The sequence below is a fragment of the Neophocaena asiaeorientalis genome, unplaced genomic scaffold (genome assembly GCF_003031525.2).
Source record: "Neophocaena asiaeorientalis asiaeorientalis breed wild unplaced genomic scaffold, Neophocaena_asiaeorientalis_V1.1 scaffold137, whole genome shotgun sequence".
Taxonomy (NCBI): Eukaryota; Metazoa; Chordata; class Mammalia; order Artiodactyla; family Phocoenidae; genus Neophocaena; species Neophocaena asiaeorientalis.
The window spans coordinates 1,017,557-1,045,545 of NW_020171804.1; the positions used below are offsets into that span (position 1 = coordinate 1,017,557).

The following is a 27,989-nucleotide window of genomic DNA, read 5'->3' on the forward strand; positions in this document are numbered from 1 at the left end:
ACCCCTGTATCTCTCCCCCAACAACCCTCCCATGTGTTGTGGTTGTCCCTCTCCCCCCTCACCCAGCCAGGCCCCCCCAGTAAGGACAACTTCCCTACCAGGACCCGGAGGGAGGCCAGGTCAGCTGCAGGTGGGGAGGGGGCCTGGACAGGCCTGGGCTGGGGCCTGGCTCAGTTCTGGTTGCACCCAGGGCTTCAGTCAGCTGCTTCAGTGACAGGCAATACTATTGTCTTCTTTTTTAATAACCAACGCTTTATGTAGCCTGTAGTCATTCCTTTTAGAGAATTAAAAGATTAAAACAGAGAGGGGGGAGGGGTGCGGGAGGGGGAGTCTGTAAAGGTGCCTCGGGCACTCAGAACTCTGCCCCTCCCCCAGGATAAGAGGAGCTCCTGTATTCTAGAAAGAAAGGGAGACCATCGTGGGGGTGTGGGAGTCGTAGGGAGCAGACATCTGGGCTTCACTGCTACTGGCTGTGATTCCCTGGGCAATGCAGACCCTTCCTTTTCTGAGCCTCAGTTTCCCCACCTGTCTAAAGGGCATCGCAGCTCCCCTGTAGGGCTGTGGTGAAAGTTCGTACTGGAAAAGCACGTATTTGAAATCTCAGGCCCCTTCTGAATCGTTTTGGCTTCTTTAGAATGTTCGTATTCAAGCCCATGAGTCTGTACAGGTGGTGGTGATATTGACAGACAGATGGGGATGGATGCAGAGAAATATGTGGTGACCGACTGTATGGTGCCCCAGGGATTCTCCCTTCCAATTAGCAAATTCTGGGAGTCTGGGAAATCTGTCCTTGGTGAGCTCTGCAACTTGGTATTCGAGACCAGTGAAGAAGATAGCACCCACGTTTCCGAAGCATGTCCGCTGCTAATCACACTTCACCGCCTCCCTGCCATCTTGCAGTACACTTACCTGCTGACAAGCGCTGCTCCCGCAGGGTGGGACTTGGGGCAGGCAGAAGCCCTGCAGGACACAGGGTAGAGGCCAAAAAGAGGCAGAAGAAGGACTGGATGAATGAGGCGGTCTGTGCAGGGGTGCCGCCTTTGCTGCATATATGCTCGCCGGAGAAAGCGTGCTCTGGGGACTGAGACCGGGGTTCAAGTGTGGGCTCCCAGAGCCTCAGGCCCTCCGCAGGGAGGCTCTAAGGCTTTCTTGCCGCAATCCTGTACCGCCCTGGTGTGTGGGAATCTGGGGACGCAGCCATGTGCTTTTGGGCTCTGTAGAGCCGGGGCCAGCCCAGTTGCTGGGAGGCCGAGGTGGACATGCAGAAAGCCGGCCATGTGACTGCACTGCTGAAAGTTGGGGGGCTCCACCCTTCCCCGAGAGGGTGTGCCTGCTGCTTTCCACTAGAGCAGAAAGAATTTGGGGGAAATGGCCTTATTCCCACCTGGCCCAGCACCAAGGATGAGCCCCATGAATGTGGACCGGACTGGGTCCCCCGACCTCTCCCAGCCCCTTGCTTTCAGGGCCCCCCCGGTTGTACCTAAACACAGGCAGTCACTTTTATTTAACTGGGCAATGTGTCAGAACTGAAGGCATCACGTTCAGGAACACCTGAGGCCCGCTCAGAACCAGCAGCGGTGGGCAGGCTGGAGGGCATGGGGTGGGGGGCTGAGCACAGCAGCCTGGGGTCCTGGGGCTTTGAGGGTGGCGGACGAGGGGAGGGGGAGATGCCAGATTTGTCCCTTGTTGACTGACAGAGCCTTGAGGGGGGAGGCTCTGGGAGGAGGTGACTGTGCTCAGGGACAGGTTGGCTGCGGAGTGGTGGGGAAGCAGAGTCAGGGGAGTGCTTGTGAAGGTCATTGCCCGGGAGTGATGGTGGGGCAGGAGGGGTGTCTCTGGAGAAGGGTTGCTGGCTCAGGGTGCCTGCCCTGCCCCTCAGGCGCCTTGCCTGTGATGGGTGCAGGGCGCAGAGCCCCAGCTTCCGCCCTTTGCTGACTCTCTCCCCAGGGCTCCCTCCCGGATGCCTGCTTTGTGGGCAGGTGGGTCAGGATTGCTGTCTCTTTTCAGAGGGGGGATAGCGAGGGTCCACTGCAGTGTGCAACTTGCAGTGCAGTCTGATTGCCTGTCCACGTAAAGGAAATGTGTTTAGTGCCTGAACCACAGAAAAGGTAACAGATCGCTGCTGTCCTGGGGAGCTGGGAGCTCGGCCAGAATTCCCCCTGCCCCTCCAGTTTGGTCTGAGCCCTTGAGGAGAACGTGAGTGCTGGCAGGTAGAGCCACGTGACCGCTGTCAGAATCACCATGTGTGCTGGCTGTACCGGCCGCCACACGGGCTTGGGCAGCCCATGCCTCCCGCCCCTATGTGTCTCCCACCCCTCCTTCCAGATCTGTGCCCCTCCCTCAGCCTAGCGCCTCCTCAGGCGGGGCCCTCCCCTCTCCATGGCCCCCTGCTCCACTGGCTGGCCCTCTTCCCCTCTGGTCCTCTGCATCTCCCCTCACCCCGCCTCCCTGGACCCTCTCCTGACAAGCCCGCCTCTGCACCCATGCCGCACCCGTGCCCCCGGTGGGGGCCCTTCTCCTCTGGCTGGGCTCTTTCCTGGGTGGGGCCCCTCTCCTGCTGCACGTAACCCCCCAGCCTCCTGACTGCTCCCTACCGGCCCCTCCCTCTCCCTCCCCTGCCCTGGCTGGATCCCATCACCCGCTGGCTCACCTGCCTTGGCTCCGGTCACTGGGCAGGGCTCAGCCCCACAGTGACTTACTGCCCCCGCTTTCCACCCCCTGCACATTACAGCCCGGCTGCTCCCTGAGCCTTGGGCAGTGTCCAGTGGCTCCTCCAGGCCTCCAGGTTCATGTCCAGCGGGCATCCCACAGGGCACACCTGATTCCCCAACCCCCTTGTCTGATGGGCGGTCCCCTCCCTAAACCTGGTCTGTTTCCATCACAGCTGTGTCATCCTCCCGCCAGGGCAGCCTGCTCTAACTAAGAAGCACCTAGAGCTGCCTACACCAGGGCAGCAGGAACTGGGGCCTGGGTGGGGGAGAACCGTCCTGGCGTCGGGCGAGGGTTCCCACCTGTTCCCGCTCTGGGCGGTCCTGTGGGCCCCAGGCTTTCCTCTGTGGCCGCAGGACCCCCAGACTGTCCATGTGCTGGAGTCTGGCCCCCCGGTGGACCTGGTGGAAGGGCCGGGGACCAGGCGAAGCAGACAGGGCTGTGAAACCTCGCAGCTGCTCGGGCTGGGGCACCTTCTCTGGACAGTTCTGTGATCCACGTTTGGGTGCCAGGCCCCGAGCTAGGGGACCAGACCACCTGCCCTCCGGAAAGTTAGTCTTTGGGGACCCCGATCAACAACTGGAACTGCAGTCTGTGCTGGGGGGAGTGTGTGTGACCTTCGGAGGCGTGTGAAGGGGACAAGGCAGACGGGGGGCTCAGCGTGGCCTCCTGAGGACAGTGTGCTCCAGCGCTGGTCACCACGGGGCCAGGGAGGAGGGTGTGGAAGAAAGGGCAGGTGCGGGGAGGCCCTGGGGCTCGGGCCACAAGGAATATTCGGAGGTCTCCCTCAAGCGGGTCCTGTGGGGAAACGTCCCCACCCGCCGCCCTTTCCATGGGCTCACAGTGGTTCTGGGGTGATGCCCTTCTCCCCTCACATCTGTGAGGTCCAGAAGGTCAGGGCCCAGCCTCTCGGTTGACAGGTCTCCTGCTCGCTCTGTGTTCCTGCAGGCTTGGAGCCCAGAAATGTCCTCGGATCATTTCCTGACTCAAATGGGGTGGGTCGGAATTCCCAGCACCGCGGGGGCTCTGCTCCGAGCTGTGGTGCGGTGGGCAGGGGACTTACCCTGTGCCTCAGTTTCCTCCGAGGTCACGCCCGTGGTTGTGTAGGTGCAGGTGGCCCTCTGGGACCGTGGCTTCCCCGCAGCGTGGGCCAGCACTCAGTGAAGTGGGAGTCTTCTCTCGTCATCACAAATTGAGCGTAGCCTGTGACCTACGGGTTTTCCCTGCCTCGGTGACCCTCTGTCTGGTCTTGGTCAAACGCTGAAAGAGACACGCAGGATGCCGGTGGCAGGCCGTCTGTCCAGACTGTGCCCTTTGGGTGTTTCCATCGCTTCCGGCCGGTGTGCTGTTGGGAGCCCTCCCGTAGCACAGCCCGGCAGCGGCAGCCAGAGGGCTGTGTCTGTGCTGAGCCTCCCCACGTGCCAGGCTGGGCAGGGGCTGGCGGTGGGGCAGGAAGGGCCACATGGCAGCCGGGAGGCCTGGGCCACCACCCCGCCCCTGCACCTCCAGGTGAGACCCTGTTCCCGGACTGCAGGCACCTTAGTTTGCACCGAGGGGCTGAGCCAGGAAGGCAGAAAAGACCTTCCCGCCCCTAAAGTGCTGGGTTCCGCCGTGTTTGAGGATGTGAGTCACATGTGGTCCGTCGTCTCTCTCACACGCATGTGCATGCACACATACAAACACACTCAAGTGCACTCCCACACAAATGCACATACAAGCACACTCACGCACATTCCCGCTTGTACGCACGTGCTCTCACTCACGTGTGTACATGCATGCACACGTAAACACACACCCTTGCACGCTCACACAGGAACACACCCACATGCACACTCACAGGCACGCTCACACACGTTCACGCAACACACTCTGATTATTTTTACTGTTTTCCGGGTGGACGTGTCTCCCCCGAGGGAAATGGGGCCCGGGGCCCTCCAACTCCACGACCAGTGCATGAAATGACACCAGGCCCCAGGCTCTGCCCAGGTGGGGAGGTCGGGTGAGGGGGCCGTGTGTGTAGGACTGAGAGCCTTGGGGAAGAGTGACAAGGGCCGGGACCCCTACCGGCTGTGTCCCTCTGCCCTCTGTCTGCTTTGCGTCAGTCCAGGCAGGGCAGGCTGGGCTTCCTCGGGCTCACGTCCACGTGCGGGGTGTGGCATGGGGCTGACGCGGCGTCCCCACCCACTGCAGGCTGTCCCTCACTGCCGCATCTGCGGCCCTCCGGTCTTCGTCCCCCCTGGATCCTGCTCTGTCCCCTTCCCTCCTGGACCCTGTCTTCTTGGATTGGAGAGTGGTGGGATCTGCCTTGATACCGAGCTGCCAGGGTTCTCTGGGGGGGTGCTGTGCAGAGCATGCCTGCAGCTCTGGGGGCGGGGCCTCTGCGCGCGCCTGCGCGTGTTGTGGACGTGTGCGCGCGCATGAGTGCACACGTAGGTGCCCGTGTGTGCACACGTGCGTGCAGGGGGACAGGATGCCCAGGATAGCGACCCTGGGGACGGGACTCCCATCCGTGGGGCGTCAGGGTCACTGGACATGCTGGGTGCTCCCTCCTGCTGTCCACACCCTGCAGAGGGGGAAGCCCTCCCTGTGGGCACGTTCCCAGTCTGAAGGCAGCTTTCTAGTTTGATTCTGAAGTACAGAGTGACTATATCAGGGTCCAGCTTTTCCTTTGCCGACGTAGACCCTGGCTTCCTGGGAGCACAGCTGACTCTGGTCTTCTTGTTCATGCAGTGGCTCGTATGGGGCCCAAGGCACCATGTGCCCAGGCTGGGGGATGTCAGATGCCACACTCTGGACAAGGAGAATGACCGACCACAGCAGGGCCTGCCCCCTCGAACCTGGGCCGTGCCCGGGACCCTGGCCCTCCGGCCAGCCCTCCTGTGTGGCCTCTTGTCCCATGCACTGTCCCCCTAGCGCCCTTCTCAGCAGCTGCCTGATGAGCCCGTGTGAGACTGCATTCTTCCAAGGGTGCTTCCCACATCTGCACTGGCAGTCTTGTGCTGCATGAGAGCATCTGAGGGAGGCGTCCGCCCTGGGACACTCTGCCCACTGCTGCCGGGAGAACTTGGTCGTGGGCATTGGTGGGAGGGGGAGCCTTGTGCTGGAGTGATGACCTTCTGTGAAATCGTTAGTGCATTTTTCTTAGTGCCTTTGCCTAGTTTCCTTATGGGAGAAACACTCTCTTGTTAAGAGAAGGCGTTGCCTCCCTGAATCAACCGTGGCCAAAGGGATCTGAAATGTGTGCTCTTTGAACTTGTTTTGCAAGATGGCTGCTTTCCCAAACACATGTGCCCTGCTGCGTGGATGAGAAGCTCAGTGAGCACATCTGGGGAATCACTGGTTTAGCCTAAGAATTTGGAAATATCTCTGATGCTTTATTTTATTACTTTTTTAATTTTTAAAAAATTTATTTATTTTATTTTTTTACTTTTGGCTGCCTTGGGTCTTCATCGCCGCGTGCAGGCTTTCTCTAGCTGCGGCGAGCGGGGCTACTCTTCGTTGAGGTGCGCAGGCTTCTCATTGCGGTGGCTTCTCTCGTTGCAGAGCACGGGCTCTAGGCGTGCAGGTTCGGTAGCTGTGGCTCGCGGGCTCTAGAGCGCAGGCTCAGTAGTTGTGGCACACGGGCTTAGTTGCTCCGCGGCATGTGAGATCTTCCCGGCCCAGGGTTCAAACCCATGTCGCCTGCATTGGCAGGCGGATTCTTAACCACTGTGCCACCAGGGAAGCCCCTGATGCTTTATTTTAAAGCAGATCCTTACCTGCAGGAATCACAGGTGGTTCCTGGGTACTCACTGTGTCCCGGGAGCAGCCTGTGCAGTGGGACCCTTTTCTGAAGTCCAGTTTGTTCAAGGGTCAGAAATGGGCAGTGGGGTGAGATCTTCTTTGTGGATAGAGTCGGCGTCCAGGTGTGTAAAGGTGAACGGAGGCGCTGAAATACTGCAGGTGCTGTGGACGGGTGGGTGGGACTTGGAGGCACACGGTCCTGTGGCCCAGCTCACTCGTGCACCAGCAGGTGGGGTGAGCCGGGACCCCAACACCAGGAGGTGCCCTTGATGAAGATGCCGAGGGTTACATAGCACTGCGCCTGGGTCCCCCTGCCCCTACCTAGGTGTGGTGACCACAGCCCAGCGGGCCTCAGCCTTGGGGCTTAGAAACCCAACGGCAGGAGCTCACAAGAGCCCATCAGAATCTTTTAAAAAATAACTTGTTTTTATTTTATTTTTATTATGGAAACTTCAATCATACACAAGAGTAGAAGGACCAGCGTGGTGATTTCTTGGGTAGAAGCCCTCAGCTCCAACAGTTACCGACATTTTGCCCTTCTTCTTTCGAAAGATGGTAGCCCTAAAATACTTCTATTAATTGGAAAACAGAGCTAAGAAGCAATTACATTAATTTGACAACACACTTGTGAGCGATGTTGAAAAGCCAGCTATGCTTGAAAAGATGACAAGAGCACCACCCGGCTTGCGGTGACTGAGTAGAGGTGGGAATGAATGGGTCCCCCTGTGAGCACCCTTGGAAAGGAGGTGAGAGGGACCCAGGGGTCTTAGGGCCTGGCCCACAGACCAAACGCACAGCGGCTCTGCAGGGTGGGGTGGGGGGCATGTGGGGAGTCAGGGGGGGGTGGAGCGGGGGGTGGGTGCGTTGGGCAGCAGCTCCCTCCTTGTCTTGTGACCGCACTGCCCTCTGTGACTGAGGAGGACGTCCCTGGAGCCGCACCCTCGAGTCCACACACCTGGCTTCTCTGCAGGACGGGCCCCGGGTCCCGTGCTGGGGACAGTCTGGGCGGCAGCAGATTGAAAATGGATCAAGTTCAGTGGAGGAGTTTGAATGCTCAGTAGGGGTGATCTTGGGGTGCCTCGGGATTGGGGGGTCAGGAGGCCGCCGAGTGAAAGGAGGGGAACCCTTGCGGGCAGAGGCATCAGCGAGCGGGAGGAGTGCCGAGGGGAGAGCGTGGGCTCCCCAGAGCTGCGCGCTGCATGGGCCGCGGGGGCATTTGGGGTGCGACACGCTCTGTACGTGGATGGGGGAAGGGGGACAGGTGAGCGGCCGGCCTGGGAAAGTGGGCAGAGCACGGAGCTCCTCGGGTCTCAGGCCTGCCGTGGAGGCGGGACGTTGTCCTGGAGACCACGGGAGTGTGAGAGCAGCGACCGGGGGTGTGGGTGCAGCAACTGGGGGTGTGGGTGCAGTGACGGGGGGACGATCTTGTGCGGATATTTGAACTCTTTTCCAAACTGCCATGAACCTTTAAAAATTTTTGTTTTTTTCTTTGTGGTGTGTGTGTGTTATTCCCCCTTATGAAGGGTCCCTCTGAGGACACCAGGGGCACACATTTCCCGTTTAACTGCCCAGCTTGTAAATCTGAAGTGTCTGCCCTTCCTTCCTGAGGCCCTTTGGGGACGGGGCAGGGCCCTTCGGGTGGTCCAGGTCTGACGCAGGCGCTTGTGCTTTCCCTGTTTGGCTTCTTCTGTCTTTACATACTTGGGGCTGACCAAGCGCCCTGCAGAGGAGCCTTTGCGGGAAGCCCAGAGCAGCGGAATTCCACTGGGGGACAGAGGGTCGGGGGTGTGAATGTCTGAAACTCAGCCCACACGTGCTTCAGCACCAACGGGGTGCTTAGCTCTGTCTCTCAGCTCAGCCCCCCGTTCTGAGATGGCCCCTTACGAGATGGGGAGTTTGGGGGGCAAGGGTCCCAGGGGTGAGGCTGGGCCCTGTGTCTACACTGGGCGTGGTCACTGTGCTGGGGGACTCTTGGCCAGGTGGGATTATGCCCCACCCACCCGGGCCCTGTGGAATTGGCGCCAGCGTGGGGTCTCCCTCAGGGAAGAGGTGCAGTGCAGACCACACTCCTGGGTCCACGTGGGGACCAGGCCGTGAGCAGCCCCTTGGCTGGGGCCGTGAGAGCCGCAGCGGTCCTGGTGCCATCGTCCCCTGGGAAAACAGCCCCAGGCCGGGTGTGGTCGTGCTGGTCACTTGTGTGCCAGCCCCAGCCCAGCCTCGAAGCCCAGAAGCCAGTGGTCGGGCCCCGGAGGAGGGGCTTTCTTCTGGATTGCTGTCTCCCCACGCCAAAGAGACGTCCGTTTGGCTAGTGTCCAGTGCTGGGGGGTCCCCCTGGAGTGGGAGCCCCTTGGACATCCCCATCTGGGAGGAGGTCCTCTGAGGGCACCGAGACGTGGCGCTAGTCTTTCCCGGGCCAAGTGGCAGTTTCCCACGTGGGCCTTAGAGGTGCCCGGGCACAGTTCCACTGCTGCCGAATGCCGTCCGTGGCAAGAAGCCATGGGCTCCCCTGGGCTGGGCAATTCTGCCCGGACTGGCTGCTAACTCCCCCGGCCCAGGTGTTGCCTTGGGGCCTTCCCGGAGAGCCCGAGGGGTGATCTGCCCCTGTTTCCTTCCTGGGCTGAGCAGTGAGTGATGTTGGGGCCCCATGGGCTCGCCAGGAGTGCAGCCGGGCTGGACTGGGCCCAAGATGGGATCACTGCTGCAGGAGTGGTGGGTGATGCCTCCCGATGCCTCCTCCCCTGACTCTCCATCCCTCAGCCTGTGGTCACCTGCATCTCTGAGAAGCTCACGGTGACCCCCGGCCTGTCTCCCTTGTGGTTTCTGTACAGCAGGTGCTAAACCATGTGGTCACCATCTTCAGGGCACCTCCGGCCAGGCCACGAGTTCAGAGAGCTTCATGGGAGGACTTTTTTTTGCTATGTCACGAGGCACGTGGGATCTTAGTTCCCCAACCAGGGGTTGAACCCGTGCCCCCTGCAGCGGAAGTGCGGAGTCTTAACCAACCACTGGACCGCCAGGGAAGTCCAAGAGACCTTCGTGGGAAAAGGAAAACTCCTGAACCCTGGGGAAACCCCGGGGGTGGCCGGTTTGGATCAGTAGATGCATTGGGCGTGTGAGGAAGCTCCCGTCTGGCAAGGTGCGGAGGTGGGGGGGGGACACCTGGTCCTAATGGTTCACATCAGGGGGGCTCCAGGTGGGAGGGCCCTGGGGGTTCCCAGGGTGGGGTGACAGGTGGTTGGCAGACGCCCTCCCCCAGTCTCCCTGAAGCATCCCTTCCCCCCAGTGATCCCATTTTAAGAAATCCCTTTGATCGGATGAATGGATACAGAAGATGTGGCACATATCTACATCGGAATATTACTCAGCCATAAAAAGAAACGAAATTGAGCTATTTGTAATGAGGTGGATGGACCTAGAGTCTGTCATACAGAGTGAAGTAAGTCAGAAAGAGAAAGACAAATACCGTACGCTAACACATATATATGGAATCTAAGAAAAAAAAATGTCATGAAGAACCTAGGGGTAAGACGGGAATAAAGACGCAGACCTACTAGAGAATGGACTTGAGGATATGGGGAGGGAGAGGGGTAAGCTGGGACAAAGTGAGAGAGTGACATGGACATATATACACTACCAAACATAAGGTAGATAGCTAGTGGGAAGCAGCCGCATAGCACAGGGAGATCAGCTCCGTGCTTTGTGACCACCTAGAGGGGTGGGAGAAGGAGGGCGGGAGGGAGACCCAAGAGGGAGGAGATATGGGGATATACGTATACATATAGCTGATTCACTTTGTTATACAGCAGAAACTAACACACCATTGTAAAGCAATTATACTCCAATAAAGATGTAAAAATAAATAAATAAATAAAAGAAATCCCTTTGATGAGTGCTGCTGGAGTGGGGGGCAGCTCCCAGCTCACTGCAGGGGTGCGGAGAATGTGTGGTTTTCCTGTGGGATGCAGGGCCCACAGGTGGTCTGAAGTGGAGTGCAGTGGAGTATGGGCTTATGCCGCTCAGGTTTCCTAGCTGCGGGGGAGGTGAGCTCTTCGGGGGAGAGGGAGAACAGCTGCTTCCCCCGACTGGGCTCCAGCCGAGCCCAGTGAGGGATGCAGTGGCTAGCGGTGGGCGGGGGGCAGGGGGAACGTCTTTCTGCTGGGCAGACGTGCAGCCCTTGGCCTAACCATTGTACTTGGGAGGGGTGCTGACCACACACATGGCAGGGGTGTGTGTGTGTGTGTGTGTGTGTGTGAGACCCAGGACCCTGGCAGATGGGGACAGACTGACTGGTCAGTCACCTTGACACACACACACACACACACACACACACACACACACACACACACACACACACACACTGGCTCTTTTATGCCCTCCAGGGACTCGCCATTCCTGTTTGTAATCTAACCCCAAAGATGGCAGGAAGGAAGCTAAGATGATGAGAAAATCCCAAAAGGGAGGTTTCTGATCTTCTCAATTATAGTTTTAATTTCAAGGGCTGGGGTCCACCTTTCACATCCTCCCGTGCAGGCCTTTCCGAAGGTCCCCTCACGCGGGCTCTCATGGCTCCAGTGGCCCCGCCCCCTCCTCCAGGGCTGGCCCTTCCGGATCCCTGTGTCCGGCCAGCGCCCAGGGTCTCTGCTGCCATCGCAACAGTCTGCTCACGTTCTGCCTGTGTCGCAGCCACTCCCTGACTCCCTGGCACCTGTGGGGTCCTTGTCCTGAGGGCGTCCTGCTGCCCCTGCCCTGCCGCCCCTTCCACACTTCCCACTGGGCACTCGTCCCCACCTGCCCTGGGCCTTGTGTGCAGGACAAGGGGCGGGTGAGGCCCCGGTCATCCCCCGACCAGCCACAAGCCTGGCAGCCCTGAAGCCCATGACTGCCACCACCCGTGCAGGGCCCCCAAGGCCCATCCACCCAAGGCCTGGATCCAGAGATGTGCCCGTGGCCTGGCGGGCCCTGGAGTTATGTGCCTGTGTTTGGGACGTCCTGGCCTTGGGACCTCGGGGAGATTTAACCTCTCTACGCCCGTGTCTTCCCCATAAATGGCAGGCCTCATTTCCGGGCTCACCCACCTGCCCAGGGCCTGCTTGGGGCCTGCATGGTGCCACCTTTGCTTCAGTTTGTAGCAGTCCCTGCTCGTGTGGCCTCCTGGCGGTTTACCTTCTGCCTCCTAGTAAAGGTAGGCCTGCCCTCCTCCCATAGCCCCTAGAGTCCTGAACAATGGGTTCTCCTCGGTTAAGTTACTGATCTTACAGCCTCTCATGTAAAATTCACAATGATGGGGCTTCCCTGGTGGCGCAGTGGTTGAGAGTCCGCCTGCCGATGCAGGGGACACGGGTTCGTGTCCCGGTCCGGGAAGATCCCACATGCCGCGGAGCGGCTGGGCCCGTGAGCCGTGGCCGCTGAACCTGCGCGTCCGGAGCCTGTGCTCCGCAACGGGAGAGGCCACAACAGTGAGGGGCCCGCGTACCGCAAAAAAAAAAAAAGAAAATCATAATGATGCAACGTTCAGGTGCGTGTAAAGGGGTGGGGGGCAGTGAGCCCTGTTGGTTGTGCAGGAAGCGAAGCTGCCGTGACCTCGTGCTGAGCGGCAGGGGGAGAGCTGAGGGCAGCGCAGCGGGGCCTGGGGGCCAGGGTGGAAGGTGAGGGTCTTGAACGAGCTCTAGGATGGCGTGCCAGGGAGGGAGCAGGGACGTGGGATGGCGAAGTGCCGGCGGTGTTTAGAACTCCTGGTGCCCAGGAGAGGCTCACTTGATGAGGGCTCCCAGCCCTGCCTGAGAAACTAGCCAAGACCTGGGCGTGTGATTCCATCTGCAGGGCGTGTGGGGCTTGGGGGGCAGCGGGCGAGGGCCCTCCGGCTGGAGAGCAGTTGTGTGCCTTCCTGAGTGCAGGCCAACTGCAGGGATGTAAACGCCTGATGAGGAATTCTCCCTCCAAGTCTTTGCCCTGTGTCACAAGAGTGGCAAAATATTGGGAAGTGCTGCGAGTACCATCGATACGTCACGGTTAAGAGAAAGATGCGCTTCGTCGTGGTTTCCTGCAGTCACTGAATCAGTGATTCTGAACACACGTCTGACCGACAGAGTGGGTGCCCCGGAAGTCCCCAGCTGGGCCACTCGGGTGAGGGGACACAGACAGAAGGTCTGGCCCCCCTCCCCCCTGTGCCCTCCAGGTGGTGGCCTTAACCTCCTGGCTGGGTCTGTAGCTTTGTGGTCACTGTGGACTCAGAAAAGGCCTCCATTCCACGTGCCAGACCAGGCCTGTTTGTTCTCAATCCAGCCTCAGAGCTCATCTCCTCCCAGCCCCGGCAAGGCTCGCCTGGCCCTCTGGGACCTGGAGTGGCCGGCACAGGAGAGCCCTGCCCGCCACAGGGGACATCTGGACAATTCATGTTGACTGATGACCCCAGGTGCCCACCCACTGCGCGGTGCCAGCTTCTCCCTGCTCTACACTGGCCTTCCCAAGGGGCCGGGGGACCCCCAGTGCCCACTGTGGGGTGGGGGTTGGCTGCCTGCCCCGTGGGCAGAGGCTGATGAGCTGCCGTGGCCATGCACACCTGTCGCCAGGTGATCTCATCCTTTTCCCTGCAGTGCTTCCTCTGCTGGCCGTCTGCCCAGGTCACGGGGCCTGCAGGGCAAGGGCTTGGGAGGGGGATGCTCCTGCCAGGCCTGCCCTGCACGCTCCAGTGCAGTTCCCTGGGCTGCGTGATCTGGTCCATGTGTGCATGTGTCTGTGGGCTGTGTCCCAGCATCTCCCACCAGCTCAGCCTGCCCCAGAAGCCACGTCACTTTCAGACACTAGGACACGTTGATGCCTTGCCTCTTTTTTTTTTTTTATATTTTTCCCAGTCTAGCTCTTATATTTAGATTTTTGATCCATTTTTTAAAATAAATTTATTTGTTTAGTTGTTTTTATCTTTGCCTGTGTTGGGTCTTTGCTGCTGCACGCGGGCTTTCTCTAGCTGCGGCGAGCGGGGGCTACTCTTTGTTGCGGTGCACGGGCTTCTCATTGCGGTGGCTTCTCGTTGCGGAGCATGGGCTCTAGGCACGCCGGCTTCAATAGTTGTGGCATGTGGGCTCAGTAGTTGTGGCTCGCGGGCTCTAGAGCGCAGGCTCAGTAGTTGTGGCACGCGGGCTTAGTTGCTCCGTGGTATGTGGGATCTTCTCGGACCAGGGCTTGAACCCGTGTCCCCTGCATTGGGAGGCGGATTCGTAACCACTGCGCCACTAGGGAAGCCTGATGCCTTGCCTCTTATGTGCCTCTCTTGATCGTGGAAAAGCTGGAGTCCCTCCCCACTGCCCATCTGACGAGGCATATGAGAGTTGGGACACAGTCTTATCAGGTCTCGTCCGAGGCAACCTGGAGAGAGGTTGGGCAGTGCAGGTGGCAGCAGGGGTGTCTGCGTGTGAGTTCTCCCTCTGTCCCTTTCCAGCAATGTGACGGGGCCCAGCCCCCTCACCACCCCTGTGTCCTCAGTTCTTCATTCAATAAATACCAGGCACCTGGTATGATATGAGAGGTTCTATTCCAGGCTCCCGGATCAGTCGTGGACCTGACAGACTGAGGCCCCTCGAGGGGTAGACAGCATGCAGGGAAGGTGACAAGTGAGTTAATGTTATATAACGTGTTGGAAGACGGTAACTGCTAAACACAATAGAAGGAAAGGAAGAAGGAAAGAAATAGAACTGGTCAGTGGGAGAATACTCAAAGCCCAGGTGAGAGTGTGTGCATTTTTAGACATAGGGGTCAGGTCAGCTGTTTTGAGAAGGTGCCATGTGAGTGGAGGCCCTGGAGGTCGGGGGTGAGCCAGGCGCTGTGTGGGAAAGGGGGTCCCACCCAGGGACGCAGGGCAGAGGCCCTAAGAAAGCAGGCAAGGCCAGGGGGACACGAGGAGGACAGGATGTAGGGGCCTCTGGCCTGGGCTACGGAGGGCTTTGGGCACGGGAAGACGGCAGGTCAGGGGTTCAGAGCAGAGGACTGTGCGGGGAGCCTGCAGAGCTGGGAGAAGCACAGGGCGGGTTAGGAGGTAGCTCGGCCAAGCAGCCGTCGGCAGCGGGGTGTCAGCGCCCCGTCTGTTGGAGACGGAGTGGGAGGATTTGCTGGTGGGGGCAATGGGCCCAGGCCTGAGAGGCTTCTAGGGGCCCGGGTCCGCTGAGGTGGGAGAGGCTACTGGGGTGAGTGCTGGGGATGACCAGGGGTCCTGCCAGGGTCTGTCCCATGCAAGGTTGAGCTGGAGATGCGCATGGGCTGGGGAGGGGCACGGCTGGCTGGTCCAAGCTGAAGGTGTCGATCTGGGGTCTTCGGCACAGGGCTGGGCTCCCAAGGTGAGTGTGGATGAGACACCACGAGGGGTGGAGTTTGCGGTGGAGGGGGGTCCAGGTGTGAGGCGTGGACCAGAGGAGGCTGGGGAAGGGGCTGGGGGAGGGGAGCTGACGGTGGGCTGGGCACTGGGACCTGAGCCTGGGCTCAGGATGTGAAGGTGGCCCCGACCTGGTGACAGACCACCCAGGGAGACTGTGGAAGGGAAGGCAGGCTGGGGTGCGGCCCAGGCGGGGGCGAGGTGAGGCCTTTTCAGGAGTTTTGCTGGAAAGGGGAGAAAAATGGGCAGGCCTGGGAGAGGAAGAGGGTAATAGAGAAGGATCTCATTTTCAGGGGAAAGAAATAATCAGACGCTTGCCGAGGATGATGGTTGGAAGTTGCGGGTCCCAGCTGAAGGCGGGAAGGGGCGCCCCGCGGGCAGTGGGCAGTGGGACCGGCTGGGCTGGGCAGAGGGAGGTCGCCGGGGGAGGAGGGACAGACGAGGATTCCCGTGCGGCCGGAGGAGCACCCCAGCCCAGGGTCGTGCACGGAGCTGGCTTCGATTCCAGAGTGTGAGGGGGCAGGGGGCTGTCCTGTTGGGCTGCGGAGTTTCAGCTAGACAAGGAAGAGAGCTCGAAGGGCAAGCCTTCCAAGGGTGGGAAAGGAGCAGGATTGAGGTCCTGGCAGGGCCCTGGCATCCAGGGCAGCGTGGGCTGTGGGAAGGTCCTCGGGGGCCCGGATGCTGAGGCCCGGTGTGCGGGTCTGCTGGGTGTGCCGCGCCCTCTGCAGCGGGGGGCCCTGCCCTTACTCAGGACCTGTGTGTGTAGTGCCAGCAGGGATGCCGTGGGGTTGGTGAGGACTTGGCAGTACCAGGACGCCCTGTGGTCCTGTGGCCATGTGCTCTGGGGTGTGGTACTCAGCCTCCACCCCGGCACGTACCCTTCCCCGAGCTCAGAACCCTCTCAGCCTGTTGCCCCCATCCCCTCTCTTCTGGTGCCGGTGTGAACCAACGCCCTCTCTAGGTGACCTCTGGGCCAGATTCTCTCTGCCTTGTCACCCTCGTCCCTGATCACTGATTAGGAAGCCAGTCTTGATACCTCTCTGTGCCCCATGGGGGCAGGGGCTGCGCCTCTTGTCGCTGCTGTGTGCCCGTCACCATGGCTGCTGATCTGGGGGTGTGTGGGAATGCAGGGGGGCAGGTGTGCCGGCAGCTTCTCGTGGACGGCCTCCTCTTTCGCTCTCCTGCGGGAAGATCTCTGGGGCGCGTGGAAGCACCCTGGGTGTGTGAATGTGAATGCAGAGCACCAGGCAGGGGAGACCTGCCCGCTCCCCAGATCGCTGCTTCCGCCTCACCCTGCCCGCCAGACTCCAGCTGTGGGGTGTGCCATGGGGCTGTTTTCCATTTGAGCAGCTCACACGGTGTGGCAGGGCAGCTAGGTACTCAGTGACCACGTGGCTGGGCCTTGGTGTCCCTGGGGGGGTCACCATGGCCGGAGTAAAGAGAAGGTGTGAAGAAGGTGGGTGTAGAGGAGGCGACAAGGTGGGGCTCCCGGTGACCCAGCCCGCTCCCACCCTGCTCCTGAGTTTTCCCTTGACCAAACTGCCCAGCCTCTGCTGGCCCTTCTGCCCCCAGCCCATGCCTCACGTCTCTGCCCAGACCTCAGTAGGGACCCGCACTTCCCCCTTTTTCTGCCACCGGCTACCTGAGGCCCTGCTTTCTGGAAAAGCCGCATCTGCCAGGTGTGACCTGTGGCGTCCTGTACCCTGTGCTGAGCTGACCCCGGGCGCCTGGCCCCTCAGTTGGACTCCTTATTCTCCACCCGACTGCGTACTCCGCTCGACAGTGACAGCTGGGGGCTTCACTGCAGGGGTCATGCAAGCTGTGGGCTGATGGGCTGGAGGGCATCTCGGGAGAGGTGTCCTGTGTGTTATATGTTCTGCATGTTCAAAACCTTAAACAGAGGCTGGGAGGGGCGTGCAGAAGCCACAGGTGATTAAGGGTCTGCTGGGAGAGAAGCGCATTTTGTGCAAAGACTCACTATTGTTTGAATTTTTAGAAACGTGTTCACTACTGCCTGTGGGCGTTTTAAACACACTCAGTATGCATTTAAATATTGACTCCACCAAACTACAATTTATTGTTTCATATACGCCGGTCTTCCTGCTGCCACCAGAAAAGTGCCTTCATCTACAGACTGGCATGAGCTGATCCCAGAATACAGCAGGTGGTCCTTTAGACACAGAAAACACTGCGTGGTACGGGGGCCAGCGCAGTGCACCTAGGTGCAGCCAGTGCTGGCCACTGTGCCTGTGAGAGGTGGCACAGGCGTTGAAGATGCATTTGTGTTCCAGCCCCCCACCGGGTTAAAGCATGGACGCTCCAGCTAGCGGGACGCTCAGATTTGGAGGTGTTCAAGGGCACAGCCAAGATGATCAGGGTCACATGGAGATACTCGGGGTCACATGGAGATGGTTGGGTCCCACGGAGATGCCCAGGTCACATGGAGATGCTCAGGTCACAATGAGGTGTTCTGGGTGACAGTGGGCACCATTTTTTTTTTTTTTTTTTTTTTTTTGCGGTACGCGGGCCTCTCACTGTTGTGGCCTCTCCCGTTGCGGAGCACAGGCTCCGGACGCGCAGGTTCAGCGGCCACGGCTCACGGGCCCAGCCGCTCCGCGGCATGTGGGATCTTCCCGGACCGGGACACGAACCTGTGTCCCCTGCATCGGCAGGCGGACTCTCAACCACTGCGCCACCAGGGAAGCCCTCTTTTTTGTTTTTAATTAACTCTCCTTCACTGCTTCTCTCCAGAGCTTTCCATGTTGCCTTTGTGGGAATAACCACTCTGTCTTCACGTTCAAAACTTCTGGGTGTAATGGTTTCCTCGGGCTGTTGTAACAAAGTGCCCAGTCTGGGTGGCTTAAACAACAGACATTACTTCTCACACTTCTGGAGGCTGGTTTCTCCCGAAACCTTTCTTCTTGGCGTGTCGACGGCCATCTTCTCCCTGTGTCCTGTCTTCCCTCCGTGCGTGTCTGTGTCCTGATCTCCTCTTCTTATAAGGACACCAGTCATGTTGGATTAGGGCCCAGCCTAACGGCCTCATTTTAACTTGATTACCTCTTGAAAGACCCAAATACAGGCCCACGCTGGGGGGTTAGGGGTGAGGACTTCCACGTGAATTTCGGGGGACACACCTTGCGTCCTTTCCTACTGTTCCGTTACGTGACAAGCTTATAGCACAGGTGACCCCTGCACAGGGTGAGGGATGAGGCCTGGCTCGTGGCCATGTGAAACTGGCTTGGCACTGTGGGTCTGGCTGGCGTAGTCATTTCATGGGCTGGTGGTCGGAGGACGCGTAGGAGCCTCTGCTGAGCTGGGCCCTGTGTGTAGCCCTCTGCAATGTTCTCTCCCCTCCAGCTCGGTGCCAACGCCCTGCTCTTCCTTGGCGTGAACATGTACGGGGTCTTTGTGAGGATCCTGGCTGAGCGCTCCCAGAGGAAGGCCTTCCTGCAGGCCCGGAACTGCATCGAGGACCGGCTGAGGCTGGAGGATGAGAATGAGAAGCAGGTCAGTACCCGGGGTTTCGCCCCGAGGGACATGGGGAGCCCGGGGCGGGGGGCATAGAGCCGCACAGCCTTCTCACCAAGGGCACTGGGAGTGAGGCCCAGCCTGGCCCGCCTGGGAGTCGGGTAGGGGCCTCAGGCACCCGCTGGCCCCTCTGTCTCTGTGGACCAACCCCTTCAGCTGGTCAGAGGAGAGGGGACAGCTGCGTGGGAGCAGAGGCAGAAGAACTGCCACCTGTGGTCATCCCTGGGCTTCGGTGTAACTGTTGGTGACATGAGGTACGGGGCTGTGGACGAGACGCCCAGGAGGCTTTGCAGGCCTCAGTGGAGGCAGAGGAGAGCTGGCCTTGGTGCCGCTGGAAGGGGCTGAGTTGCTAGGAAGTGATGGTCACCATGTGAGCCTCACTCCCGCAGCTTGGCCTGAGGCTGCAGAGCACCCTGCCCGGCTCCTGCCAGGCCTGCTGGGACAGCTGCACTGTCCCCTGTGATCTAAAGGCTTGGAGGGAGCCGGGTGGGTTCCCACTGCCCCAGCTACTGTCACCTGCATGTCACGGGCTCACTGCTCTCGGTGGCGTTTCCTCTGCTGCTGTCCTGGGGCCACGGGGATGCTCCAAGAGCCCTGGGCGAGGCCTTTAGCTGGGAGCACCCGGACTCCTGTGCTTTCCCAAAGTGCTGATGGCGGAGGCTTGTGTTCCCGGGGTAGGGTGGATGGGATGGGTTTATAAACGAGATGCTATTATTATTGTAAATACAAGGCGTTAAGTACAGACTGTACGTTTAAAAATGCACACACACATTTCCATTTGTAGGTATTATAATGATGCCTAGTATTTACAGTAGAAGTTGGATATCACTTAGAAATAGATGGCATATGTATGTTTAGATCATGTGTGTGGATCAGTGGGTGGCTTTGTCTGTGGGTGGTGTATGTGTGGGAGATATGTGTCTGTGAGGCTGTGTGCACTCTTGTGATGTGCATGTGGGCATGTGTGTGCACTTGTGGGTGTGTGTGCGTATGTGCACGTGTGGATGTGTGTGTATAAGTGTGCTGGCACACACATGCACAAGTATAAAGAACACGTCTCCTGGGGCTGTGCACTGAACGTTTTCCCGTGCCAGCATCATCGGTGCTGATGGGGAGTCTTCGGTGCTAAGAGACCCTTGTTCATCACCTCCACGGGATCCCAGAAGTGACTCTTCAGAGTCCTCTCCCCTTAAATACGTCGCCTGAAGTACTGGAAAAATCAACGTGGGGGCCATTCTTGTGTGTTTCTGAATCTTCCTTTGCTTTCTCTGGTATTTTTCTGTCCTCTCCATCTCCTTTCAAATATCTTCCTTTCCCACTTTCTTCAAAAAATCACTTTCTTAAGAAAAAGTATTTATTTTTACTGAAGTAGAGTTGATCTACAACGTTGTGCTAGTTTCAGGTGTACAGCAAAGTGATTCACTTACACGTACATATATATCTACGTTTTTCAGATTCGTTTTCCACATAGGTTATTATAAAATATTGAGTAGAGTTCCGTGTGCTATACATTAGGTCCTTGTTGATTATCTGTTTTATATATAGTAGTGTGTATATGTTAATCCCAAACTCCCAGTTTATCCCTCCCCCCCTTCTCCTTTGGTAACCGTAAGTTTGTTTTCTATGTCTGTGGGACTATTGCTGTTTTGTAAATAAGTTCATTTGTATTATTTTTTAAGATTCCACATATAAGTGATATCATGTGATATTTGTCTTTCTCTGTCTGACTGATTTAGTATGCTAATCTCTAGGTCCAGCCATGTTGCTGCAAATGACATTATTTCATTCTTTTTTATGGCTGAGTAATAGGCTATTGTATATATGTTCCACATCTTTTTTTTAAATTTAATTTAATTAATTAATTTTTTTATACAGAAGGTTCTTGTTAGTTATCGATTTTATACATATTACTGTATACATGTCAATCCCAATCTCCCAATTCATCCCACCTCCACCACCCGCTCCCCCACCCCACTTTCCCCTCTTGGTGACCATACGTTTGTTCTCTACTTCTGTGTCTCTATTTCTGCCTTGCAAACTGGTTCATCTGTACCAGTTTTCTAGATTCCACATATATGTGTTAATATCTGATATTTGTTTTTCTCTTTCTGACTTACTTCACTCTGTATGACAGTCCTTGGGTCCATCCACGTCTCTACAAAGGACCCAATTTCGTTCCTTTTCATGGCTGAGTAGTATTCCATTGTATATAACAGTACCATATTGTCTTGATGACTGTAGCTTTGTAGTATAGTCTGAAGTCAGGGAGTCTGATTCCTCCAGCTCCATTTTTTTCCCTCAAGATTGATTTGGCTATTTGGAGTCATTTTTGTCTCTGCACAAATTTAAGATTTTTTGTTCTAGTTCTGTAAAAATTGCCATTGGTAATTTGATAAGGATTGCATTGAATCTGTGGATTGCTTTGGGTAGTATAGTCATTTTCACCATATTGATTCTTCCAATTGAAGAACATGGTATATCTCTCCGTCTGTTTGTGTCATCTTTGATTTCTTTCACCAGTGTCTTATAGTTTTCTGAGTACAGGTCTTTTACCTCCTTAGGTAGGTTTATTCCTAGGTATTTTGTTCTTTTTATTGCAGTGGTGAATGGGATTGCTTCCTTAATATCTCTTTCTGATCTTTCGCTGTTAGTGTATAGGAATGCAAGAGATTTTTGTGCATTAATTTTGTATCCTGCTACTTTACCAAATTCATTGATTAGCTCTAGTAGTTTTCTGGTGGCATCTTTAGGATTCTCTATGTATAGCATCATGTCACCTGCCAACAGTGACAGTTTTACTTCTTCTTTTCCAATTTGTATTTCTTTTATTTCTTTTTCTTCTCTGATTGCCGTGGCTAGCTAGGACTTCCAAAACTATGTTGAATAATAGTGGCAAGAGTGGACATCCTTGTCTTGTTCCTGGTCTTAGAGGAAATGCTTTCAGTTTTTCACCAATTGAGAATGATGTTTGCTGTGGGTTTGTCATATATGGCCTTTATTTGTTGAGGTCGGTTCCCTTTATGCCCACTTTCTGGAGAGTTTTTATCATAAATGTATGTTGAATTTTGTCAAAACCTTTTCCTGCATCTATTGAGATGATCATATGGTTTTATTCTTCAGTTTGTTAATCTGGCATATCACATTGGTGGATTTGCGTATATTGAAGAATCCTTGCATCCCTGGGATAAATCCCAATTGATAATGGTGTATGATCCTTTTAATGTGTTGTTGGATTCTGTTTGCTAGTATTTTGTTGAGGATTTTTGCATCCGTATTCATCGGTGATATTGGTGTGTAATTTTCTTTTTTTGTAGTATCTTTGTCTGGTTTTGGTATCACAGTGATGGTGGCCTCATAGAATGAGTTTTGGAATGTTCCTTCCTCTGCAATTTTTTTCAAGGGTTTGAGAAGGGTGGGTGTTAGCTCTTTTCTAAATGTTTGGTAGAATTCACCTGTGAAGCCATCTGGTCCTGGACTTCGGTTTGTTGGAAGATTTTTAACCACAGTTTCAATGTCATTACTTGTGATTGGTCTGTTCATATTTTCTATTACTTCCTGGTTCAGTCTTGGAAGGTTATACCTTTCTAAGAATTTGTCCATTTCTTCCAGGTTGTCTGTTTTATTGGCATAGAGCTGCTTGTAGTCTCTTATGATGCTTTGTATTTCTGCGGTGTTCGTTGTAACTTCTTTTTCATTTCTAATTTTATTGATTTGAGTCCGCTCCCTCTTTTTCTTGACGAGTTTGGCTAAAGGTTTATCAATTTTGTTTATCTTCTCAAAGAACCAGCTTTTAGTTTTATTTAACTTTGCTATTGTTTTCTTTGTTTCTATTTCATTTATTTCTGCTCTGATCTTTATGATTTCTTTCCTTCTACTAACTTTGGGTTTTGTTTGTTCTTCTTTCTCTGGTTCCTTTAGGTGTAAGGTTAGATTGTTTATTTGAGATTTTTCTTGTTTCTTGAGGTAGGCTTGTATAGCTATAAACTTCCCTCTTAGAACTGCTTTTGCTGCATCCCATCGGTTTTGGATCATCGTGTCTTCATTGTCATTTGTCTCTAGGTATTTTTTGACTTCCTCTTTGATCTCTTCACTGATCTCTTGGTTATTTAGTAACGTATTGTTTAGTCTCCATGCATTTGTGTTTCTCACCTTTTTTTCCCTTGTAATTGATTTCTAATATCATAGCGTTGTGGTCGGAAAAAATGCTTGATATGATTTCATTTTTCTTAAATTTACAGAGGCTTGATTTGTGACCCAAAATGTGATCTATCCTGGAGAATGTTCCATGTGCACTTGAGAGGAAAGTGTAATCTGCTATTTTCAGATCAATGTCCTATAAATATCATTTAAATCTGTTTGGTCTATTGTGTCATTTAAAGCTTGTGTTTCCTTATTAATTTTCTGTCTGGGTGATCTGTCCATTGGTGTAAGTGAGGTGTTAAAGTCCCCCACTATTATTGTGTTACTGCCGATTTCCTCTTTTATAGCTGTTAGCATTTGCCTTATGTATTGAGGTGCGCCTGTGTTGGGTGCATATATATTTATAATTGTTATATCCTTCTTGGATCGATCCCTTGATCATTATGTAGTGTCCTTCCTTGTCTCTTGTAACATTCTTTACTTTAAAGTCTATTTTATCTGGTATGAGTATTGCTACTCCAGCTTTTTTCTGATTTCCTTTTGCGTGGAACATCTTTTTGCATCCCCTCACTTTCAGTCTGTATATGTCCCTAGGTCTGAAGTGGGTCTCTTGTAGACAGCATATATACGGGTCTTGTTTTTGTATCCATTCAGCGAGCCCGTGTCTTTTGTTTGGAGCATTTAATCCATTCACGTTTAAGGTAATTATTGATATTTGTACTTCTAATACCATTTTCTTAATTGTTCTGGGTTTGTTTTTGTAGGTCCTTTTCTTCTCTTGTGTTTCCCACTTAGAGAAGTTCCTTTAGCATTTATTGCAGAGCTGGTTTGGTGATGCTGAATTCTTTTAGCTTTTGCTTGTCTGTAAAGCTTTTCTCTGTCGAATGTGAATGAGATCCTTGCCAGGTAGAGTAACCTTGGTTGTAGTTTCTTCCCTTTCATCACTTTAAATATATCGTGCCACTCCCTCCTGGTTTGTAGAGTTTCTGCTGAGAAATCAGCTGTTAACTTATGGGAGTTCCTTTGTATATTATTTGTCATTTTTCCCTTGTGCTTTTAATAATTTTTCTTTGTGTTTAATTTTTGTCAATTTGCTTACTATATGTCTCAGCGTGTTTCTCCTTGGGTTTATCCTCCTGGGACTCTCTGTGCTTCCTGGACTTGGGTGGCTCTTTCCTTTCCCATGTTAGGGAAGTTTTCGACTATAATCTCTTCAGGTATTTTCTTGGGTCCTTTCTCTCTCTATTCTCCTTCTGGGACGCCTATAATGAGAACGTTGGTGTGTTTAATGTTGTCCCAGAGGTCTCTTAGGCTGTCTTCATTCCTTTTTATTCTTTTTTCTTTATTCTGTTCCACAGCAGTGAATTCCAGCATTCTGTCTTCCAGGTCACTTATCCGTTCTTCTGCCTCAGTTATTCTGCTATTGATTCCTTCTAGTGTATTTTTCATTTCAGTTATTGTATTGTTCATCTCTGTTTGTTAGTTCTTTAATATTTCTAGGTGTTTGTTAAACGTTTCTTGCATCTTCTCGATCTTTGCCTCCATTCTTTTTCTTAGGTCCTGGATCATCTTCACTGTCATTATTCTGAATTCTTTTTCTGGAAGGTTGCCTATCTCCACCTCATTCAGTTGTTTTTCTGGGGTTTTATCTTGTTCCTTCATCTGGTACATAGCCCTCTGCCTTTTCATCTTGTCTATCTTTCTGTGAATGTGGTTTTCGTTCCACAGGCTGCAGGATTGTAGTTCTTCTTGCTTCTGCTGTCTGCCCTCTGGTGGATGAGGCTATCTAAGAGGCTTGTGCAAGCTTCCTGATGGGAGGGACTGGTGGTGGGTAGAGCTGGCTGTTGCTCTGGTGGGCAGAGCTCAGTAAAACTTTAATCTGCTTGTCTGCTGATGGGTGGGGCTGAATTCCCTCCTTGTTGGTGCTTGGCCTGAGGCGACCCAGCACTGGACCCTACAGGCTCTTTGGTGGGGCTAATGGCAGACTCTGGGAGGGCTCATGCCAAGGAGTACTTCCCAGAACTTCTGCTGCCAGTGTCCTTGTCCCTGCAGTGAGCCACAGCCACCCCCCGCCTCTGCAGGAGACCCTCCAACACTGGCAGGTAGGTCTGGTTCAGTCTCCTATGGGGTCACTCCTCCTTCCCCTGGGTCCCAGTGCGCACACTGCTTTGTGTGTGTCCTCCAAGAGTGGAGTCTCTGTTTCCCCCAGTCCTGGCGAAGTCCTGCAGTCAAATCCCACCAGGCTTGAAAGTCTGATCCTCTAGGGATTCCTCCTTCCGTTGCCAGACCCCCAGGTTGGGAAGCCTGACGTGGGGCTCAGAACCTTCACTCCAGTGGGTGGACTTCTGTGGTATAAGTGTTCTCCAGTCTGTGACTCACCCACCCAGCAGTTGTGGGATTCGATTTTATTGTGATGGCGCCCCTCCTGCCGTCTCACTGCAGCTTCTCCTTTGTCTTTGGATGTGGGGTGTGTTTTCTGGTGAGTTCCAGTGTCTTCCTGTCGATGATTGTCCAGCAGTTAGTTGTGATTCGGTGCTCTCGCAAGAGGGAGTGAGAGCACACGTCCTTCTACTCCACCATCTTGAAACTGTACCACACCTTCTTTATCCATTCATCTATCAAGGGGCACTTAGGTTGCGTCCATGTCTTGGCTATTGTAAATAGTGCTGCTGTGAACATTGGGGTGCGTGTATCTTTTCAAATTATGGTTTTGTCTGGATCCGCTTTCTCTGGTTCTGTCTCGCATTTCTTTTCTTACTCTTGCTGCCTTTCCTATAGACTGTCTCGCATCTACCCTTAAAACATTTTCGAATGCTTGGTGTGCCCTCTGCCCCTCCAGTGGGTCCCATCTGTTGATGGCGAGGGTGCTGGCCGTGGCGTGGCCACTCTTGCTGCCTGCGTGTGTGGGTTCCGCAAGTGCACATCCCTCCCCCTGCACGCACACTCCCGTCCAGGGAACACAGTGGCCGAGCAGGCACTCGTGCTTGCTGCGAACCTAGCCTTTGCCGCTGTACGTGTGTCACCTCGCTGCAGCTCCGAGAGCAAGGAGCTTCTCAGTCCCAGACTCACGGAAGCTCAGCGACGGGTCTGAGTTCTAACCGCCGACCTGATGTTCTTAAGCAGGAAATGTGCAAAATGATAAATGTCACCCAATCCCATGAACCCAGCTGAGTGCTCTGTATTTTCAAGTTTCCGTCCTTATGCACATTCTCTCCCCTCATCTTCGTCATTTTGGTGTATACATAATTTTATTTTCTGCATTTTGACTTAACATTTCCCACAGGTGTATCCACTGGTGCCCTAAAGGTAACCTAAGACAGCTGCTGCCTCCTCGTCTTCATGCAGGTCTCCGAATCTGACTTTTAGACACCATGTTTTTAAAAATGTTTCTTTCTCATAAGCATCTTTATTCATATAGACTTGAAGTATCCTTGGTTACATTCTCAGGAGTGCAAATACTACGTGTCATTTCTCTCCCTGTCCTGGGTATTTTCTAAAACACTTTGTGCTTCATTTTATCTTATAAGTAATACTTAGTTACACCCAGCTCTGGGTAGCAGTGGTTGAGTGGGGTCCTGGGGCCGACAGGGTTGGCGTCAGAGGGAGCCTGCCAGAAATGCAGATTCTCAGGCCTGCCCAGTCCCATGGCTGGGAAAGCTGGGGTGGGCCCAGCGTTCAGGGTTCTGGTGTGTATCCCCAGTGTTGCACGTGACCCACTTTCTCCCTCCCTCCGTCCCTCCTTCCCTCCTCTCTTCCTGTTAGAACTCGGTACCCCCCGTTTACTCAGATGCCAGTTCCTTGTGCGGTGGCCACTTTCCCATGCGTGCTTACCGGTTGTGTTTCTCTGTGGAGTGTGTGTTCTGATCCTCTGCCCATTCATGCTCTGACTTTCCTGTGGGTTTGAACGAGCCACTCACTAGGGAAAGACTGGTGTTCCCCAAGTCTGTTCCTCTAGCTCTGCTTTTCTTTGTGTAAAACCTCAATCTTTCGCATATTCCACCGTATCAGTCATTTTCCTCTGTGGTTTCATCTGTTGCTGGGAAAGCTGAGCACACGAAATGCAGAAGTGCGGTTGGGTCACCCCCGTGAGTTCCCTTGGCTGGTCCTGAGAGGGGGCGAGGCAGTATGCTGACTTGCTATATTTTTTTGATTGGAACCCGCGGGTCGTATCACCGGACAACTCTCTCCCTGGGAGGCCTTGTCCCTGGCACTCAGGTTACTCCCTGCCTCTGGCTGGGACGCCTGTTTTTAGCTCAGGGAGCCCTGTCTCTTTGGGGGGCAGAAGGCAAGCACTCGGGCTCAAGTAGGGCTCAGCCACGTCTTCAGGGCTCTCAAGCACCAGTAGGCACTCGGTACATCAAAGCCTGCCAGGGGATGGCCTGGCCAGGCCGGGGGAGCCTGAAGGTGGCCAGGCAGCTCTGCCCAACTCACACCTCCGTGTCAGTGTGAAAACCTCAGCCCCCTGAGTTGCAGGTGAGGGACGCCCTGACCATATGGGCTTGTCTGTGTTTTCATGCTTCAGCTCAAGTAACAGAGCAATCCAGTCCCGTAGCCGCTTCCAGAGTCTTCTCCAGGCCCTGACCCAGTAAGGCGGCACCCTACGTGATGTGAGGGGATATTGGTGGATGCACCCTGGTTCTGGAAGGGGGTTCTGGGAGAGGATGCTGCGGACGTGGTCCAGTTCTGGGAGGGGGTGGGGTGGGGCGTCCAGCTCCAGAAGGTCCACTGTGTGGCGGCAGCTGTGCCCCACAGGCTTCTGGGGGGAGGCAGGGAGATGCCGGGTTTGGGCTGCAGGGGCTGGGAATGGGGTCCTCGAGCAAGGCCGAGTCAGGGAGGCGCATGAGTGGTGAGACGGGGCGGGGCATGTGCTTGGTGGTCAAGGGGCGGCGTGTAGTTTGTTGTGGCCTCAGCTGGAAGGAGATGGGAGAAGGTGAGAGGGAGGCAGGGCTTTGCCCTCGGTGGAAGGTGGCGCACCGGACCGCCTGGCGGGGCCCCTGATGTGTCTGAGCAGGACATAGAGCTGGTCAGACGCAGGTTGGGGGGGTCAGTGCGGAGGTAGGACTTGCCCTAGAAGCCGGGAGGGTTGTTCTTTCCTCTCTCCCCGGATGAGTGTCCACCCAGGTATGCCGAGGAGGCTTCTGTAGGCAGGACGAGATTGTGCTTCATGACCCGAAGCAGGAGTTTCTCCGGAGCCCCCCTAGACGTCCTCTCTCTGGGATGCACCTGCAGGACAGGCCTGCGTTTGTGTGGCCACCACTGGTCGGCCAGGGTTTGCGGGAGGGGCGAGTGAGGGACCTGCTGTGAAATGCAGACACGCAACCTTAGAACCCTCGCCTGTCCCAGCTGCTGGACCCTTTTGTTCCGGGACAGGAATCAGCAGATGGAAATTGTTGAGAAGCATGGCTCCCACTGCAGAATCCCGGGCAGTAACTTAGACGGGATTCGCAGGCCCTTCCCCACTCTG

General features: G+C 55.1%; 1 protein-coding gene across 1 annotated transcript in view; it reads left to right on the forward strand.

Annotated features, from left to right (window-relative positions):
- The window catches only part of ADCY1 (adenylate cyclase 1), a 112,188-nt gene that overhangs the window by 1,338 nt on the left and 82,861 nt on the right, over positions 1 to 27,989 (forward strand). Inside the window, exon 2 of the mRNA XM_024745779.1 lies at positions 18,215 to 18,364. Within this exon, the coding sequence (XP_024601547.1) occupies positions 18,251 to 18,364 (114 nt within the window). The 5' untranslated portion in view covers positions 18,215 to 18,250. The remainder of the gene's footprint in view (positions 1 to 18,214; positions 18,365 to 27,989) is intronic.